The sequence below is a fragment of the Parus major genome, chromosome 10 (genome assembly GCF_001522545.3).
Source record: "Parus major isolate Abel chromosome 10, Parus_major1.1, whole genome shotgun sequence".
Lineage (NCBI taxonomy): Eukaryota > Metazoa > Chordata > Aves > Passeriformes > Paridae > Parus > Parus major.
In genome coordinates this window covers 5,620,839-5,637,777 of record NC_031779.1, presented here as the reverse complement: position 1 = coordinate 5,637,777, position 16,939 = coordinate 5,620,839, and the positions used below count along the sequence as shown (strand labels likewise).

Below are 16,939 nucleotides of genomic sequence, written 5' to 3'. Positions count from 1 at the left end.
GTGCCATTATACTCAGCTAACTCAGCATTTTAATCACTGTAACCTTCCTGAAGTACAACACTGAAAGTACAAGAGACTGGTACAAAGACTCAAAATAAACATCATGACACCTTTTATTAACATATTAATTTCTGCTGCCTCAAGAGCTGCAAACTTGCCACCAATTCCCTTTCACAAAAAAATACTTTGGTAAAAGACACACCAAAACATGATGTCTACACAACAAACATAAACAATCAAGTTATTGTACTGCACCTGATTTCCATGAAGATCTAAAACATCAAGGTTTTTTAGGTTCTCCAGATTTGAGATTTTCTTTATTCTGCAAGATTACAATTATGACAATTATTTTTAATATTAGATTAAAAATATCTTTTGTTTTCCAGCCAATACAAAATTAAGCCTTTTCTTCCTGACTGACAAGACTAACAGAAAAATAACAAAATTTTGAACCATGAAAAGAAAAATTGATAGATAAATGAGTATGACTTTAAGACTATCACCTTCCTCTCAGACTGTCAAGAATTTAATAGCAACAGAATTTATATGGTTCTTCTAGAAAGAAGAAAAGGATGGAATACTTGCTCCACTGGAAACCAAAGTCAACAACTTCATTGTCTTAAAACTTCTCTGTCCGGTCATGTTTCATCAGTTTCCAGGCTTAGGCTATTATACACCCAACAGCATCATCTACTGGCTGATGACATTAAACACCTGTATTAAGCATTTGTTTCAAGAGTAATCAAAGATCACACACAGACCAAGCTGAAAACAAGGTGTTAACAGCTCTGTCTGATATATATCCACTCACTCATGAGTAGGCCAAGTCCTGACTATGTCAACACACTTCTAAGCTAAACTGCACTCAGGGTGATCATGATAAAGAAAATAATTCCTCAAAGCACTTTAAAATTGTAGTATCCACACCCCCAACATTTTACTATAAACAAAATTGATTTCTACAGGTGAGATTTTTAATACAAAAGCTCTTAGTTGTAGTAACATACTTCACTATTGAAACTTGTAAGTTTTGAATACAGGCTGAATTAGGAGGTACATTCTTTATAATCTGCACATAACTGAAATCTGGTCACCGGTTCTCACTTTACTGAATATAAGAAAATGAGGAAAATTTTAAACTCAGAGCACAACCTTTAGATGTGTGAGCAATTCCACAGATAAATGTATTAAATTTTTAAAATTAAAGGCTGCAGGACTAGAAGCAATAAATAAGCATTAAAATCCATGAGTCATCTGTCTGGTATTTTTCCCAGCTAAATACCTCAGGAAGAACCTTTCTATAGGTTATAAATAATTAATGAATACTACATTTGATCTGAAAAGACATTCCACAACATTCCATACAAATGTAAGAACACTTACATATATTTAACAATTGATCAGAATAGAAGATTAGATGGAAACATGTGAAGTACTTTGAAAACATCGCTTAAATTTACTAAGAAAGGAAGTTTTGAAGAACATGACACAAAATCTCTGTGCTTCCTCAGTGGGATCCCTGACACTTAGCCAATCTTATGGCTGGTCTCACTGATATGACAGCAACATCACAAACTGAAAACTAACAGAAACTATGGGAAATCACAGTTGTTACACCATAGGCAGAAGAGTGCCTTGGCTAAGTTTTATTATTTTTACCTGTTCTTTCCCAACAGAAGGACTCTCAGGGATCTCAAAGTTGAAACCCCACTTATCTCTTCAATCTGATTATCATATAAATCTAAGAAAACAAGATGGTGGAGATTAGAAATATTTTGGATACGAGTTATAAAGTTATGCTGGAAATTCAAAAGACGAAGGTGATCTTCCCCATCAATAATTGGGCACACTGTCAGTTTTTGCCTGGAAGAAAAAAAGAAAAAAAATAGAACACACCAGTAAGTAACAAATCAGTAATCCACCTTCTGCTCACCCACTCTGACTCAACAGAGAAAAGTATATTATCTTGGTTAAGGTAGCATTAATTAGGTTTGCTAATTAAATTCTGTAGATAAAGCAGAAACTCCTACTTATTAAAACCTGAAAACATAGCAGAAATACTTTCAAAATTTTCTGACCTCTCCTCTCAGAGATTTGTTTGTTACATGGAAACTACATGGAAGTTTTGTGTTGTCACCACACTAAAATTCCCTCAGATGCAGTCTCACAATCTGTTAAATTTTCCTTCAGCTATCACATGAACAGTCTGTTCAGATCAGAAATCTGTCTGCTTTAGACGACTGCTGTATGCATATATTCCTCACAAGGATACTCACGAAGAATTTCTCCATGGGACACAATTCTTCTCTCAAAAACACACACACAAACCCCAACAACCCAAGCCCACCACTGACTGCAGCCATTAGTGGAGCACTGGTCACTGTGGCCACTGTAGACCAGGGGCCTGAGGCTCTGGTGCGTGCATTCCATCACCCTCTCACCTTTCCAGGGTGAGTCTATCTGAGTTCAGAATCTTTTCTTCAGCAGTACGTTGCAATACAGGAAATGTTATTGATGAACTGCTCCCAAAATTCGTGTTATCTATTGGAAAAATCATACAGAGAATATATGAACTATTTCTCTGTAGATGCATGTTGTGAACTGCAGGTCATAAAAGCAAAATTTTCTTTTTTATTAAAAGTAAAGCATGAAAGTGCTTTTTGCCTCCATTCAGTACTATGATTTATCCATTTTTTCCCTGATTTTATTTGTTTATGACTATATCCCTCTACATTCTCTTTCCAAAGTACATCCATTTCTTTCTTTTGAGCTTTTTTCCCAACAATTTGTTGTAAGCAGATATTTTGTAAATGCCTTTATTTTAATTAGAATTACCCAACGATATTTTAACATAAGATTGTAAAATTCTTTCATAGTTTCAGTATCTGAACTTACAGAAGATGGTACCCAACTTAAGACAAATTTAAAGGCACAGATCAAATAGATGTGCACCAAAATATTGAAACACTCCCACAGAGCCACAAATAAATGCAAAGACTTTCAAAGGGAAGTGCACACAATATCTAGTGATCATTGGTATTTCACTCCATTATCAAGAAATAGGCAGTCCTTGAAAACATATTTATAAAGCTATTCATCCTTATGCATTTCATTAATATAAGAGGTAAAAAGGGAGAAAGTCTAAAAATACCTGCAAAATGAATCAACAAATGTGTTCTATGAACTTTGGCTTATTTGGAAAGTGATCCACTGAAAAATATTGCTCAAAAATGTATCATTGTGTGTGCACACTACCACAAAATATAGGCTTGACTTCTGTGTGCTTGCCCTTTTTTTTTTCTCTTCCTTCAAATATATCCAATATATTACCAGGAAAAACATGAATTCTTTAATAAACAAGACAACTGTTTCACTACTATAGCAATGAGTCCATTGTTGTCTGAAATATACTCTTAGGAATCTGTTTGAGTTAAACAATTTGTCAATCAATTCAGAATCTTTTCAGTGCTACTCTTGAATTTTATCATTAGCTAATCTAACAACACTCTTAACACATCCTTCAAAATCAAAACTCTTAAAAAAACCCCAAAAATATTAAAACAAATAAACATTGTTGCAAAAATCTAACTCTAGTTGTGTCACAGGTTTTTAAATGTAAGACCAGAAACTGAATAATCAGTCTGAAAACATGGAAGGATGGCAGTAATGTGACTTTTTTTTCCTACTGTCATCCTCCTAAAGACATGTGAAAGATCCCTACCACTATTCTTTCATTAAAGAAAGCATTATAAAGCTTTCATTATAAATGAATGCTTATAAAAAGCATTCATTTAAATGCCTGTATTATATTTTTTAAAAAGATTTCTAGTGTCTTCTTGGTAATTGTGTACTGACCTCTATTAACACCCAAAGGGAGCACGAAGAATCATCTTTTATTGTAAGGTGCCCAGTAAAAGAGAGAGAGACTAATGAGAAATTTCCACTGCTACCTGAAGCATGTGAACTAAAAATGTGGCTTTTTGTAGGGTTCTGGATTTTGTGCTTTATCAGGACCTAGGAAGATATCTTTTTTATTCACTTTTGTGAATAGAAGTCTCCCCAAGTCCTGATAAAGAACCTGTACTCTGCTTCAATGCCAAACTAGAAAGTTCTGTTAGACTGGATGGTACTGGGAGATGGAGCTGCTTATTATGCACCAAACGACTTAATATTCTTTGGTCTCCTGTGCAGGGAACAAAATCAAACTGCAGACTTACTCCATAAATTGCATAGTATCCCTAAAAGTCAACCCATTTTGAATGGCTGCTGGCCTTCATTTTTTACCAGAATGAACAAGGAGTTAGCTTGATAACTAAACTGGTCTTCTACTCACACTAATCACAGACAAGTAGCAGCAACATGGCAAGAAATGTTGTTTCAAGTCTCTTCCTGTCCTCACCACAGTTAGCAGTGGTGCTTAGATAGATAACAGATGACAGATAGCACCAATATCTTGCTTTGCAAAGCCAAGAACACCCAAGCACAATAGAAAAACTTAATATCTCTTAAAATCATGGTTCTAAATTAGAAACTAATTTTGTCTAAATATGTAAAAATGTTAAACATCCAGTAAGATGTCTGTGTGGCTACTGAGAGTATATACAGTAGGGCACTTGATAGGTTGTGGCATTGTAGGTAAAAGAAAAAATGCTCATCCATGAGGGGGGAAAAAAAAGGATGCAAAAAGCCAGACAGTAGCACAGTTGGTTCAAGCCATGATGCAACAGTAATTACACTGAATTACTGTAGGCAAGTAGGAAACACTGTCACTCTTACATTTTCTAATCATGATACAATCTTTCTTTTAAAATAATAAAACATACACAAAAGACAAACAAACCAAACCCTGTCAGATATTACCTTGTCTTCCTGAGTAGTTTCTTTCCAGATCATGTTGCAGAAGTCTGTTGTGGAAAGATGACTGTTCTTTATTTATCCTGAATTCAAACTGTAACACAATGTAATAGATAAATGTTAAAGGTTTCAAATGCAAATGTCTTTACACAGAGAAACAGAATCTTAGTACTAACAGCAGTTCTCAGGAATTCCTACAAATGCTTTGAAAAAAAAAGAGAAGAAATAATTTCTCCAGTAAAAGGTGTATTCATTCTTTTAAGACATTACAACTAAAAAGCTTCACTGTTGGAAACCAAAATGAAAATATGGAAGTTACCAGTACATACACAGTTGACTAAATAAATAAAAATCAAGCCCCACCCTGCAAGGAATACTTCAATTACAGGACAGGGGTACAGACAGAAGACCAAGAAATCAAATATATATATATATATCTTATGGCAGGCTATAGTACAACCCAATGTTTTTATATGTTTTTAATATGATGAAATAAACTAACAAAATACTATCAGATACATTAGATAAGTCAACAGATGAGTACTGAAAAGGTAATTCCTATTTGAAAGCATACAGCTTTGTTTGTATGATACAACTACAGTAGTTAATATAATTATCCAAGAAAAGGTAATAATTACTGGTTTGGATTTTTCTGGTATTGACGAGGTCTGGATGACCAGCTGGAGACCACAATTATTAACCTGCAAATTGGAGAAAATGCAATTAAAAGCTACATGTCTCAGAAGTATCAATACAATTGTTGATTGTAATATTTACAGTGCATGTCAGTAAAATTGCTTTTTAAACAATAAAGCTATTTTCTACAGCAAAATCTGCCAAGAAAGGAACTGTTTTGCAAAATACTATGAAGAATACATCACAGCTCTAAGCAACACTAATTTTTTATTTTACAAAAATGACACTTGTTTTAGTTTTAAAAATACACTACAAACGTGACTTTTTTGATACAATTCTCAGTACGAAGAAAACAAGCGTTCACATTTAAATATGCTTTGTATTTCCAAAAGGCAAAACATGCTGATCTTTGAGCTGGATTTACGTGACAAAACCGAAAGGTCTGACAGGAGCACTGAACCAAAGGGCTCGTCCCTGCACCGTCCCGGCACAGCACGAGTGATGGGGAGCTGTCACCCGGCCGGCACCCCCGCCCCGGCAGCACCTACCGCTGCGGGCGCGGCCCGCGGGCCCCGGCCGGGGCGGCCTTTGCTGGGCACCATGGCCCGCTGCCCCTCGGCCCCGCTCGGCTCCGCGCAGCTCCTCAGCTCCGCGCGGTCCCTCGGTCTCAGGCGGTCCCTCAGAGCCCCGCAGCCCCAAACAAACCCGCACAGCCCCGCGCCGCCGCCCTGTCGGAAATGGCTCCGCCGTTACCGCGGCGACCGCGGCTTCCGCCCCGCCCGCCGTCTGGGGCGGTGCGAGGGGCGGGAAAGCGTGAGGGGACGGGGACGGAGCGATGGACGGACGGGTGTGTGTGGCGCTCTGGGGTCATCCTGCTGTGTCCGGTGTCACCCCCAGCCCCTTGCCCCATAGTAAAAAGCCTCTATTATGATTGTATTTTTATGAGTTCTACAAGCTAGTGAGTGTGTGTGAAAACCCGTGACAGGGCGAGAAGCTGGATGGTTCCTGTCGTGCCTCAGGAAGTTGTTTTCTGGGGGCACAGACTGGTCACAAAATGTGACAATCACTGAGGTGACAATCAACCTGTGCGAGCTCCTGGTGCTGATCCTCAGCAGCTCCTGGAGCCCAGGAGCTCCATTGATGCGTAGGGGACGCTTTCAAATAAACACATCAAGAAATGGGTCGTTAGAGAAGCAATGGTGCGGCTGTCAGTGCGTGGAAGGGCTGTGAATTGGTGCCTTCCCCAATCAGAATCATGGCTTCAAGGTTGGAAGAGACCTTAAAGGTCATCGAGTCGAAATGCCAACCCAGCAGTGCAACTGTAACCCCTAAACCACAAACCACACGATACAGAGCAGATCCTGATGCTCCTGAACCTCCCTGGGCAACCTGTTCCAATGCCTGGCCACACAAATGGATAAATATTCCAGGTTTAGTTTCTTGCATTGTCATTTTAATTTCCATCTGCTGAAAGGCTGACAGAAGAATAATGTAATTACAGCATATTTTGTGAGAAATGCAAAATATGTGGGGATTTTTTGTTTGTTTGGTATGTTTTCTCCTAAATGGTATGTCAACAGTGCTGTACGAACAATAAATGCACAATAAGAAATCTGCGCAGATTTTGGTTGTGCAGTTGAGGTTCATGGGTTTATGATGTTTACTGGGCACCAGTGACCCATGGGTTTCTCTCTAAGGGACTTGTCTACATTAATACATTTAGTTCTAAGTTCTGCTGTGGTTACAAATACTGCTTTATCTCTACAGGAAGTTCAGCATTATAGAGCACTGTTACATTAAGAGGAAAATAAAACAAACCAAACAACCCCAAAAAACATTAGTCTGGTAATTCCAATGGAGATCTAGTCAACACAGTGTTTGAAATGATGTCAGTCTTCATCTGGCCAAAATTCTGTGCTGTGAGCACTGGTAGAACAAATAAATATTGTCCTTTGCTATAAAATCAAGTTTCCTTAACCTTGACAGGAAGATATATCAGATAAACCAAAAGGTCTCTCTCTAACATCATTTGGGTTAGCTGTAGCACAAAATAGCTCTTTGTTCATACTCCTGACCTTGTTTGTGCCCAGGGAGACAAACAACTTCCATGAACCCATACAGAATCTGACCCACAGTCCCTTTCCATATTCTTTCCTAGAATGTGTAATCTGTGTTTGTGTTTCTGCATCCACTGAAATAAATAGCAAAGTGATGCCTTACCCAATACATATTACAGAATGTTCCATTAGCAGAGAACTAGTGATTTGGTTAGTGATGCTTGTAAGCATATTTCATAAACAAAATACTTTATTGCTTAAGGCACATTTAAAACTCAGCCAAAACCTGAGGGAGGGCAGTCTCAGAATGTGTCCATGCCAGCAAACCTGACTCATGAGGACTATTTGCCACAGTGATGAGAACTGGCCCTGAGTGCAGTCTCACTTTTTGTCCATCTAAATTTTTAAGAAGAAAATATTGAAGCAATGCAAACATGAACAAGGATGCCACAAATGAAGTTGTGACTTAAAGATCATTTAGCAGTTTGGGTTCAAACAGTGTTGAAAAAAAGATCTTCTTTGAGTGAAGAATGAGTTGTTATGTGGTAAATTGAAAATATTTTGATTCTAATATTTAGCCCATAAATGTTAATTTCACTTTAGTAGCTGAAACAGTCCACTGAAATATAGTGCAATAATCTTAAATAATCACTGCCTAAGTGTTTCAGAAAAAGGTCCTCTATTTTAATTAGTTCTTAAGGGGGAATGTGTAAGTGCCATGCAGAACTACAGAGGAGTCTCCTCCGCAAAACCAACACGTCCTTTTCAGTCATGTATCTTATTTCCAAATCTCACCTTCGGCATTTAAGCCACACTTACCGCAGCGAAACCTTTCTGACTTTCATAAAACGCAACGCCCTGGTCAGGGAGCAGTGGCGTAGCCGCAAGGCTGTACCAGGAGAAGAGAAGCTGAGACGCTGCTTTCCGGAGAGAACCCCGTTGTTTTCCAGTGAAACAAAAGCAGTCCCTGTTCAGCCGTCAAGGAGAAGGGCCCTTCAGCTGCCCGGCGGGCCCGGGGGCGGCACGGCCGGAGGAGGGTCGGACCGGGGGAGTGGAGCTGGGAGCGCCGCCCCAGCGGGAGGGGACAGGGGGCGACAGGAGGGGAGGCGGCCGGGCGGCTGTCGCAACCCCGAGCATCGCTGGTGTGGCGGCGGGCTGAGCCCGGCCGGGGAGCGCCATGGCCCAGCCGCAGCCGGCCGAGCCCGGGGCCGCGCCCGCCGGGCCGGAGCTGCCCGCGGGGAGCGGCCCCGTGCAGATCCGAGTGGCCGTCCAGGCGGCCGCCGAGGAGGACGAGGAGGACGAGGAGGAGGAGGAGGGGGGCGGCGGAGCGCCGTGCCCCAGCTGCAGCGAGGAGGACTCGGGGCGGTGCGAGCGCTCCAGGTGAGCCCCCGGGCAGGGGCTCCGGTCCGGCGGGGACGCGGTGCGGGCGCGGCTGTGCGGGGCGAACAGCGGGGCCGCCGCGGACACCCCCGGAACGGAGCGGGCCCGGCTGATGCAACGCCGAGGAACGGGTGGGAGACGCTGGAAAGCCTCCAGCAGGGACGGCCGGCGGCCAGGAGGGAGCTGCCCGCCGAACCGATGGCTCCGCCCGGGCTGCGTCCCACCCGGCCCCCGCGGGACTGCCGGGCCGGGACCGCGGCTCCCCCACAGCGAGAAGCGCCGGGCTGTGATGCCCCCCGCATTTCCAATTCACTGCGTTTTACAGAAAGATTTTGGGGGTTAGTTGTAGCTGCGTCTTGGAGTTTTGTTTTGGATTTCATGTTTTGGTTGTTTTCCTCTTTTGCCCGTTTTGGCTTGCTGACCTGAAATAGTTTTGATGCTTACTAGAATCTCTTACTTGTAAGACGAACATGCAGGATTTTTGTGCCAGCAAGCTGCAGAGAGACAAAGCTCTACTAGTTGTAGTTCATCTTGTGGTTTGTACTAAAGCTGCAGATGGCGTCATAAATTGTCACATAAAGATTTAGGTACAGTAGCAAGAAATCCAGTATTCTGTTTGAGCATTTATTGTTTCTAGCAATAACATGTTATTGTTTCTAACAATTCTATTGACTTTCTAACTTCATACCTAGCATTGACTCAGAATGAACTGAAATGTAGTCTTATAAATTACAGAGGGGTAGAAGGGGAGTGAGAAATTTTCTGCAGCTGCCAAAATTGTCAACTGTGGACTACAGAAACAGGAGTTGAACATAACTAGGCACAGTTAAGGTTTTTAAACTGAGACAGCTTAGCTATTCCACAATTATATGTGACTGTTTTCATTTTATAAATATGTACAGCAGCCTACAATATTGTATTTCAATTACTGATTTCTTAAAATCGGGATATTATTTACATTTGTTATCTACAATAGTATTATTTGTGAAGAGCTTCTAACCCTGGCCTAGACTAGTAAAAAAAAATAATTATTTTTTCAAGCTTTGAAAGACAATAGCTATTCTTAAATATGTTGACGTATATTCAGTTCTTGTGGAAGTTGCCTTTTTGTAAATGGCAAGAGGTATTGTATATTTTGTAAATGGCAGGGGTATTTCCATGGAGAGAACTCTCAAGTTTCAACTCTCCCCACCAAAAGCAGATGAATGGAGTTTACACACGTTTCTGCCATTTACATATAACCTTACCCAAGGATCTCCTTTTTGGGAATGCAGCATCTGATAGGAAATTATTTACAAACATTTTGAAAATTATTAGGGATGATCTAAAACTGCTGGGAATGAGCCATCACACTTCCCAGCTGAAGCTTGCAGACAACTTGACATCAGTAGGTACCCAGTACTGTATTAATGTTTGAGTTGACAAACGTGGACTGTCCTTGAGTGATTGTACTCTTGGAACTTATAAATTAGATTGCCACACAGTGATTATTAATACAATTAATACAATACTTTATTCGAGACTCAGCTAAAATAATACATATTATTCTAAAATAAAATTTCAGAATAGAAATGATTATATTAAAAAATAGAATTTTTAGATGCTATCCAAACAATTTATTATTTGTGAGTCTTGATATTTAAAATTCCAAATCTGCTTTCTCCGTAGATATGTTTAGTTTCTTGTGTGACTAATGGCTAGATGAGTCACCATGTTAAAAGATTGTTTTTCATTCTGTTTTACAAGCATATCATCACAAAGCTCTGAATAAAAAAATAAGTTGTGAATGGCTACTAGGGTTTGCTTCTTTGTCAGTGTTGACTGAAATTATTTATCAACTACTTTTGTAATACAGTTGATACTCTAGAGATGCTACTAGTTGATCATTATCACAAATTCATATGGAGGTACTTTAAAATTTCTGCATTTATTGTAGGTGTTATTTCCATACATCATTTAGTGAAGGCTGTTGTAAGAGCCCATAAGATTTTGTAAAAGCTGACTTGTCTGCTAAACATAGAAATAATGTATAGGTCAAACTGTGACCAATATTTGAGAGGTGAAATGAGACCTATTTGGCTCTGATTCACTGTATTCAGCTGTAGGTAGGGATGGTGCAGTTCTCTGCAAACATGCAATTAATTTTTGTTGTTTTCCAAAGCACAACATTCCTTTTTTGTCTCCAAACAAACACCTGCAAGTATCTGTGCTAATAAATCCCTGAAACAAATGTAAGCCAAATCCTGAACTAAAGGCAAGCTTTTCCTAGCAGAGTGTGGGTTTGTAAAAAAGGCTAAAATGTTCCAAGCTTCTTGCACCCAGAGTAATTCCGAATCAGTAGTAAATGAAGTAGTGGGAAGAGATTACCATGAATGAAAAATAAACATCATTATTTTTTGCTTCCTTCTGAAACCACAGCTGGGCATTAGGTATTTTTTACCATCCTAATCATAACTTCATCTATTATCCTCCACTTCTGGCTTTGCCAAGTAACACAAATTCTTTGTCTTGCTCTCTCATTCTTGACATTCCTTTGAACCGTACCCTATTAAAGGCTAGGGAGGTTTTTAACAGGGAGACTTCTAGGACTGTGCAAGTATCCACAAATATCTGATGTGTTCCCCTATCATCATAAGAATCGTAGCATATAAGTGAACCATAAGCTTCAAAAAGCCAGGTCCCAGAGAACTGCTGCAACTTGTCCCAGCAGCAGGCACAGTTCCTGTGCATAGCACACTGACCTATCACTCTCTCCAGACAGCAGCACAGCTGCAGCACTGCGGTCACTGCCTCCATCACCCCTGCACAGAACTGTCGGGGCAGGGATCCAGCTGCCTGCATCCTCCCACCAGAACGGCCTCACAGACCTCCAGTGTGATGCCTGCTCCTTTTCCTAAGGATTTCAAAGCCTGCAAAAGCCACTTCAGACCATTTTGGGGAAATGAATGGCTCCTTTTCATTGTTAACTTACCTGGGAGACCAACCTAATACATGATTTATGGGGTATTTAGTAGATGATTTTATTTTTTTAACAGAAACTTTCATGATGCTCCCACAACAAAACTAGACCACTAACAGCTGGAAAAGATGATTCCGACTTAAGATAGACTTGTCCATTTTAGTCACCTGTAAATTTCTATTTCAGCAACAATCATGTTGCTGTAACTGCACATGGCAAGATGTTAACCTTGAATCCATGGCTGCAGTATTTTTTGAAGAAAAGGATGCTCAACAGTGCTCCATTCTGCCCAGGTACTGAGACAATATGATGGGAGGTAAAGAGAAGAAATGAGAATGATTTCTTAGGAATCTGCATATGTGCATATAAACCTGTTCCTGAAGTACATGAGCTGGCAGGTTTAGCCCCTTTGGTAAACGGCTGGTAATGTTACTCTATCACTCTGGAAGTGACCTGTGAAATCTGCAGCATTCCTGTCAGTCCTTCTTACTCCCTGGATATCAGCTCCTGCACTCATGCAGTGAAGAGGCTTAAGAAATCACAACTGCATCATGTTGGAATATTCATTCTCTGGTATGTGACACTACTCATGAAGCACATAAAGGCCAGGCCTAGGTTTAATAGCTTCATATTGAAAAATGTAACACTGTCACTGGAGGAGCTTATATAGTACCAAGTGCCAGTGCACCTTCATTTCATATTTTGATGAATGATTTGAGTTGGCCATGCTTTCAAGCCATTAGTGTAGATGTCTCATTGTTCTGCACTGAGATCAGTTTTTGGAATGAACTCAGGAACTTGACTCCTTATGCTGACTGGAAATCTTCATCCTCTGAGCTAGCCCGCTGGCTCAGCTGGGTGGGGATACCTGTCCAGTGCCCACATCTAAAGTCAGTTGGAACCAGCATAATGGTTATGGCCCTTTCATTTTGAAAAGCTATTTGAATCCACTAATAGAAGATGAAAATCTGCTGATAAAATGATTTAACTGTTTTCCAGTGGTGGGGAAAATGATGATGACTCTAACCAGAACTGGAAACCACCAGAAAATGACCTGATCCAGAAGTTAATAGCACAGATTGAATACTACTTCTCTGATGAGAACCTTGAGAAAGATGCCTTCCTTCTGAAGCACATAAGAAGAAATAAGATGGGCTATGTCAGTGTTAAACTCCTCACTTCATTTAAGAAGGTAAGGTAACTTTTTAAGACTTGAAAGGTCTCATGCAAGCCTGATGAATCTAAAAACAGTAGAAGTAACATCTTCTACAGGCACCTTTATAGTCTTTATCTGCCTGATTTTGCTATGGTTTTCTACTCATCCAAAACTTTAACTGCTGAACTCACTGATGACTGGCTAAGGAAATCATTGGCTTAAAAGCCTGTATGCTTTTAAATTTTCATCCTTGGACACAGGAGGACATTAGATAAAATTAATTTCCATGGCAACTACTTGTGAACAGCTGGGTAGTCCTGGTAAAGTTACATTCCTGTCTCTGAGAAGGAACAGTGAATCTGACTTTTGGACAGAGAACCAAAAATGAAGAGTAGTATAAAGCATCTGGTAACCAAAGTCCCCTAAACATGATGCGAGTTTTATTATTTTTACTTTTTTTTTTTTCTCCTTACATTAGAAAGACCTATGTCAATCTGTATGTAAATGATTTCTAGAATTACACAAGAAGCACTTTGTCAAGATTCTAAATCTCATTGTTCTACAGAGTTATTCTGTCTAGAAGTTAAGGCAGTCTCAATTTCTTCAGACCACTTCAAACAGATTATATTGGTGACAGATAAACTCTTTACAAACATTTAATGAAAATGGAAAAGTCTGGGGTGTTTTTTAGACTGAGATTTTTGAGGGAGGAAAGATCAGTTCAATACAATGAAGACCTAAAATTAACAAAACCTTTTGTTTGGCAAATGTAACCTCCCTAGAACATGCATTTTGATCATGGTTCAGGCCAAGATGACTAGATGATGTGGAATGACCAAGCACTACTTGAGCAGGCTTTCAGATGTAATAATGATTTCCAGTTTGAGCTTTAGTGCCAGTTCCTGTTTTCATTAAATTCAACAGGATCTGAGCTTTAGAAGAGCTCACTGATGCCCATCATAGCATGAAAACTATTTTCTCACTAAGTCTGCTACATGAAACTTAAATCCAGGGTTCTGTTTGTAGACCGAAGCCTGCATCTGCTTTAAAATTCAGTGCTTAGTTTGACTGGGTTTGCTCAGCTGTGGTGCTTTAACCTGTGTCTGTCCCAAAGGTGAAACACCTTACCCGTGACTGGAGGACCACAGCCTATGCACTGAAGTACTCGAACACTCTGGAGCTCAATGATGATAACAAAAAGGTTCGAAGAAATACTCCAGTTCCAGTGTTCCCAAGTGAAAATGTCCCTACCAGGATGCTACTGGTGTATGATATCCACATGATTTCTCAGCTGCAGGTCCTTAACAAAGAAGAAAACGGATGCGTGCAAGAAAGGATAATGGAGCATCTCCTCAAAGCCTTTGTAACTTTTGGTGTAATTTCATCAGTTCGCATTCTCAAGCCTGGCAGGGATCTCCCACCTGATATCAGGAGGGTCAGCAATCGGTACACCCAGCTGGGAACCCAGGAATGTGCAATTATAGAATTTGAAGAAGTAGAAGCTGCCGTACGTGCTCATGATTTCATGTGTGCTGGAAACAAAGAGACCGGCATGAAAGTTGTCCTAATAGGCATGAAACCACCAAAGAAAAAAGTTCCCAAAGACAAGAATCGTGATGAAGATACCAGCAAGAGCCTTAAGAAGACTCGATCCCTTAACAAGAGAGTTGAGGAACTTCAGTTTGCTGGTGATGAATCTTCAGCAAACAGCTCTTCTGACCCAGAGAGCAATCCTACGTCACCGCTGGCAGGACGCAAACGTACCACGTCAAATACTACGACTAATTTGAGCCCTGTCATCCACCCAAACAACCATTTGAGCCCTAATATGTCACCCAGATCAAGTCCTTGGAACAGTCCTTCTTCACTAAGAAAAGTAACCAAAAAATCTCCGCTGGCTGAAGACAGCAAGCTTAACCCAAGCACTAGCCCTGAAATTCCAAGGAAATACACTGATTATTCCTCAGATAGCAGCATCACTCCTTCTGGGAGCCCCTGGGTGCAAAGAAGAAAAGCCCAAACTCTGACACAAGAGAAGAGTCCTGTCAGTAGTCCCATGTTGGTTCGGAAAATACAAAATGCAGATGGTCTCCCTGTAAGGGTGCTGCGGCTGCCTAAAGGTCCTGATGGCACCAAAGGATTCCACAATGGCTGTGAAAGAAGGAAGGCTATGAAGGGTGAATAGACTATTCTTTATAAACAGTTTCACAAAGCAGCCAACTGCTGGTGACCAAGCCTGGTGAAAAACTGTCACTTGAGTGACTCAGTTAAGTCAGTATTTAATTTTAAAAGCTTTTGTATTTATACAGACTTTATCATTTGTATATTTGTATATTTCCTTCACAGAACAGATGAGGTTGGAAGGCATCTCTGGAGATTGCCCAGTTCACCTCCTTTGCTGAAGCTACAAGTCACTGATAGGTTTGAGTATCTACAAGGACAGACTCCCCAGACTGTCTGGGTGAGGTGCTCCCATATTCAACCACCCACACAGAACCAGTCTGTGCCCCTTTCCTGTTACTGGGTATCGCTGAGAAGTGCTTGGCTCCATCTACTTCACTTCTTCTCATCAGATATTAAAAACCTTGATTAGATCCTCCCCCAGAGCCCTCTCCATTCCAATCTAGCCAGCGCCTGCTCTCTAAGCCTCACAGGAGGGACATGCCAGCCTTTTAATCAGCTGAATAGCTTAGCTAATGCAGGGCCCTTACCTGCATCCATTCTTTTTAATGGATTATTTTGAAACACCTAAATATTCAAGCAGGAATATAAATCATTGATGTAAGTACATTATTTGCCAAGCTAGGATCCTGAGGAGCAGTATGTACTTATGTATGGTTTAGTGGTTGTATTATGAAAAGCTATGGAATGTTAGTCTCATCATAAGGAGCTGAGGTTTTGAAGACTTCCTGTGTTTGCCTCAGAAGGAACTGAGAAACCAATGCCACAGTGAGCAGTTGTTCTCACATACATCACCAAAGCAGTATTCAATAGTACCAGTGTGCATTTCCATGAGTAAAGACTCTGAGTACTGGAGACTGCTCTGTAAGTGTTCTCTTGTATAATCAGATGGAAATAAAAATATTAACTCTAGATCTATTTTGTTTACTTTAAAAATAAGTTGAGCTGCACATGAATAGATAACTTAAATTTCATCTTATACCACATGAATTCTAGTAGCAGTTACTCAAAATTTCCATTGCATTCAGGAAAAAAATCTGCTCTGCCCCATTTCTTATGATCAATTCTGTGGTGATGCTTCACTCTGTGTCACAATCACTTTTATAAAATATTATAAACTAAACAGTGATTATGTCACCGCTAACTCAGAATTTGACAAGCAGGCTCAGCAAGAAGTGCTTAAATTAAAGCTAACTATAATGCTACATGCAGTCAAAGAAGGAAACAGCAGTTTTACTTATAAAAGTTAAACTAGCTCAGGGACAGTAGAAGTGTTTCAAGTTGCAACGGTCAGCTTGGGAACTGTGCATGACAAAGGTCTCGTCAGATGGTGATTCTTCATTCCAAAAGTCCACATCCCGTCCAATTTCCTAAGTGTAACATTTCTGCTGTGTAAATAACAGCAGTAACTCACACTTAGACTCCTATATAGAGAAATCCCAGTTCTGTGTGTTGCTCCTCAGCCACCCACATACATTCCTGGTTCTTTTACTGCACACAAATGGAATCCTCCAGGTGACCTCCCAACTCCTGTTATACAAACTGCAGCATGTGCACATTGACAGACTTTGTGAGCTCTCAGCACCAGAACTCACAGGCAGGTGCTTGTAGAGGGTACAGAGAACCCTGTGGCTGGCAGAGCAGCAGGGGAGAGGCTGGCAGAGCAGCACGATTGCTCCAGGGACTCACCCCACAGAATCCTGCTTCTCTTCTGCA

General features: G+C 40.5%; 2 protein-coding genes across 4 annotated transcripts in view; one reads left to right on the top strand and one right to left on the bottom strand.

Moving 5' to 3' along the window:
• LRRC49 (leucine rich repeat containing 49) overlaps positions 1 to 8,576 on the bottom strand; it is a 37,410-nt gene extending 28,834 nt beyond the window's left edge. The window contains exons 1-6 of one of the 3 annotated variants that reach the window (XM_033516972.1): positions 8,367 to 8,576; positions 5,493 to 5,555; positions 4,861 to 4,948; positions 2,442 to 2,541; positions 1,660 to 1,863; positions 256 to 322 (exon numbers count right to left, since the gene is read on the bottom strand). Coding sequence is in view for 2 of the 3 variants with exons in the window: in XM_015638505.3 (XP_015493991.1) it covers positions 256 to 322; positions 1,660 to 1,863; positions 2,442 to 2,541; positions 4,861 to 4,948; positions 5,493 to 5,555; positions 6,039 to 6,092 (576 nt within the window). In the remaining variant the exon portion in view is untranslated. Of the gene's footprint in view, positions 1 to 255; positions 323 to 1,659; positions 1,864 to 2,441; positions 2,542 to 4,860; positions 4,949 to 5,492; positions 5,556 to 6,038; positions 6,238 to 8,366 lie in introns of those variants that run through there. The other 2 variants (XM_015638505.3, XM_019007887.2) reach the window with 2 other exon arrangements.
• Positions 8,577 to 8,709: 133 nt separating this feature from the next.
• On the top strand, positions 8,710 to 16,135 carry LARP6 (La ribonucleoprotein 6, translational regulator). Its single transcript, XM_015638513.2, has 3 exons — positions 8,710 to 8,927; positions 12,886 to 13,078; positions 14,157 to 16,135. The coding sequence occupies exons 1-3, from the start codon at positions 8,725 to 8,727 to the stop codon at positions 15,225 to 15,227; spliced, it is 1,467 nt and encodes a 488-aa protein (XP_015493999.2). The 5' UTR covers positions 8,710 to 8,724; the 3' UTR covers positions 15,228 to 16,135.
• Positions 16,136 to 16,939: the final 804 nt, after the last annotated feature.

Bases quoted from the DNA above. Each gene is read 5' to 3' on its own strand.
- LARP6 (XM_015638513.2), top strand. From the start codon at position 8,725: ATGGCCCAGCCGCAGCCGGCCGAGCCCGGGGCCGCGCCCGCCGGGCCG. The intron at 8,928-12,885 runs GTGAGCCCCCGG...ACTGTTTTCCAG, and splicing joins GGGCGGTGCGAGCGCTCCAG to TGGTGGGGAAAATGATGATG. The intron at 13,079-14,156 runs GTAAGGTAACTT...TCTGTCCCAAAG, and splicing joins TCCTCACTTCATTTAAGAAG to GTGAAACACCTTACCCGTGA.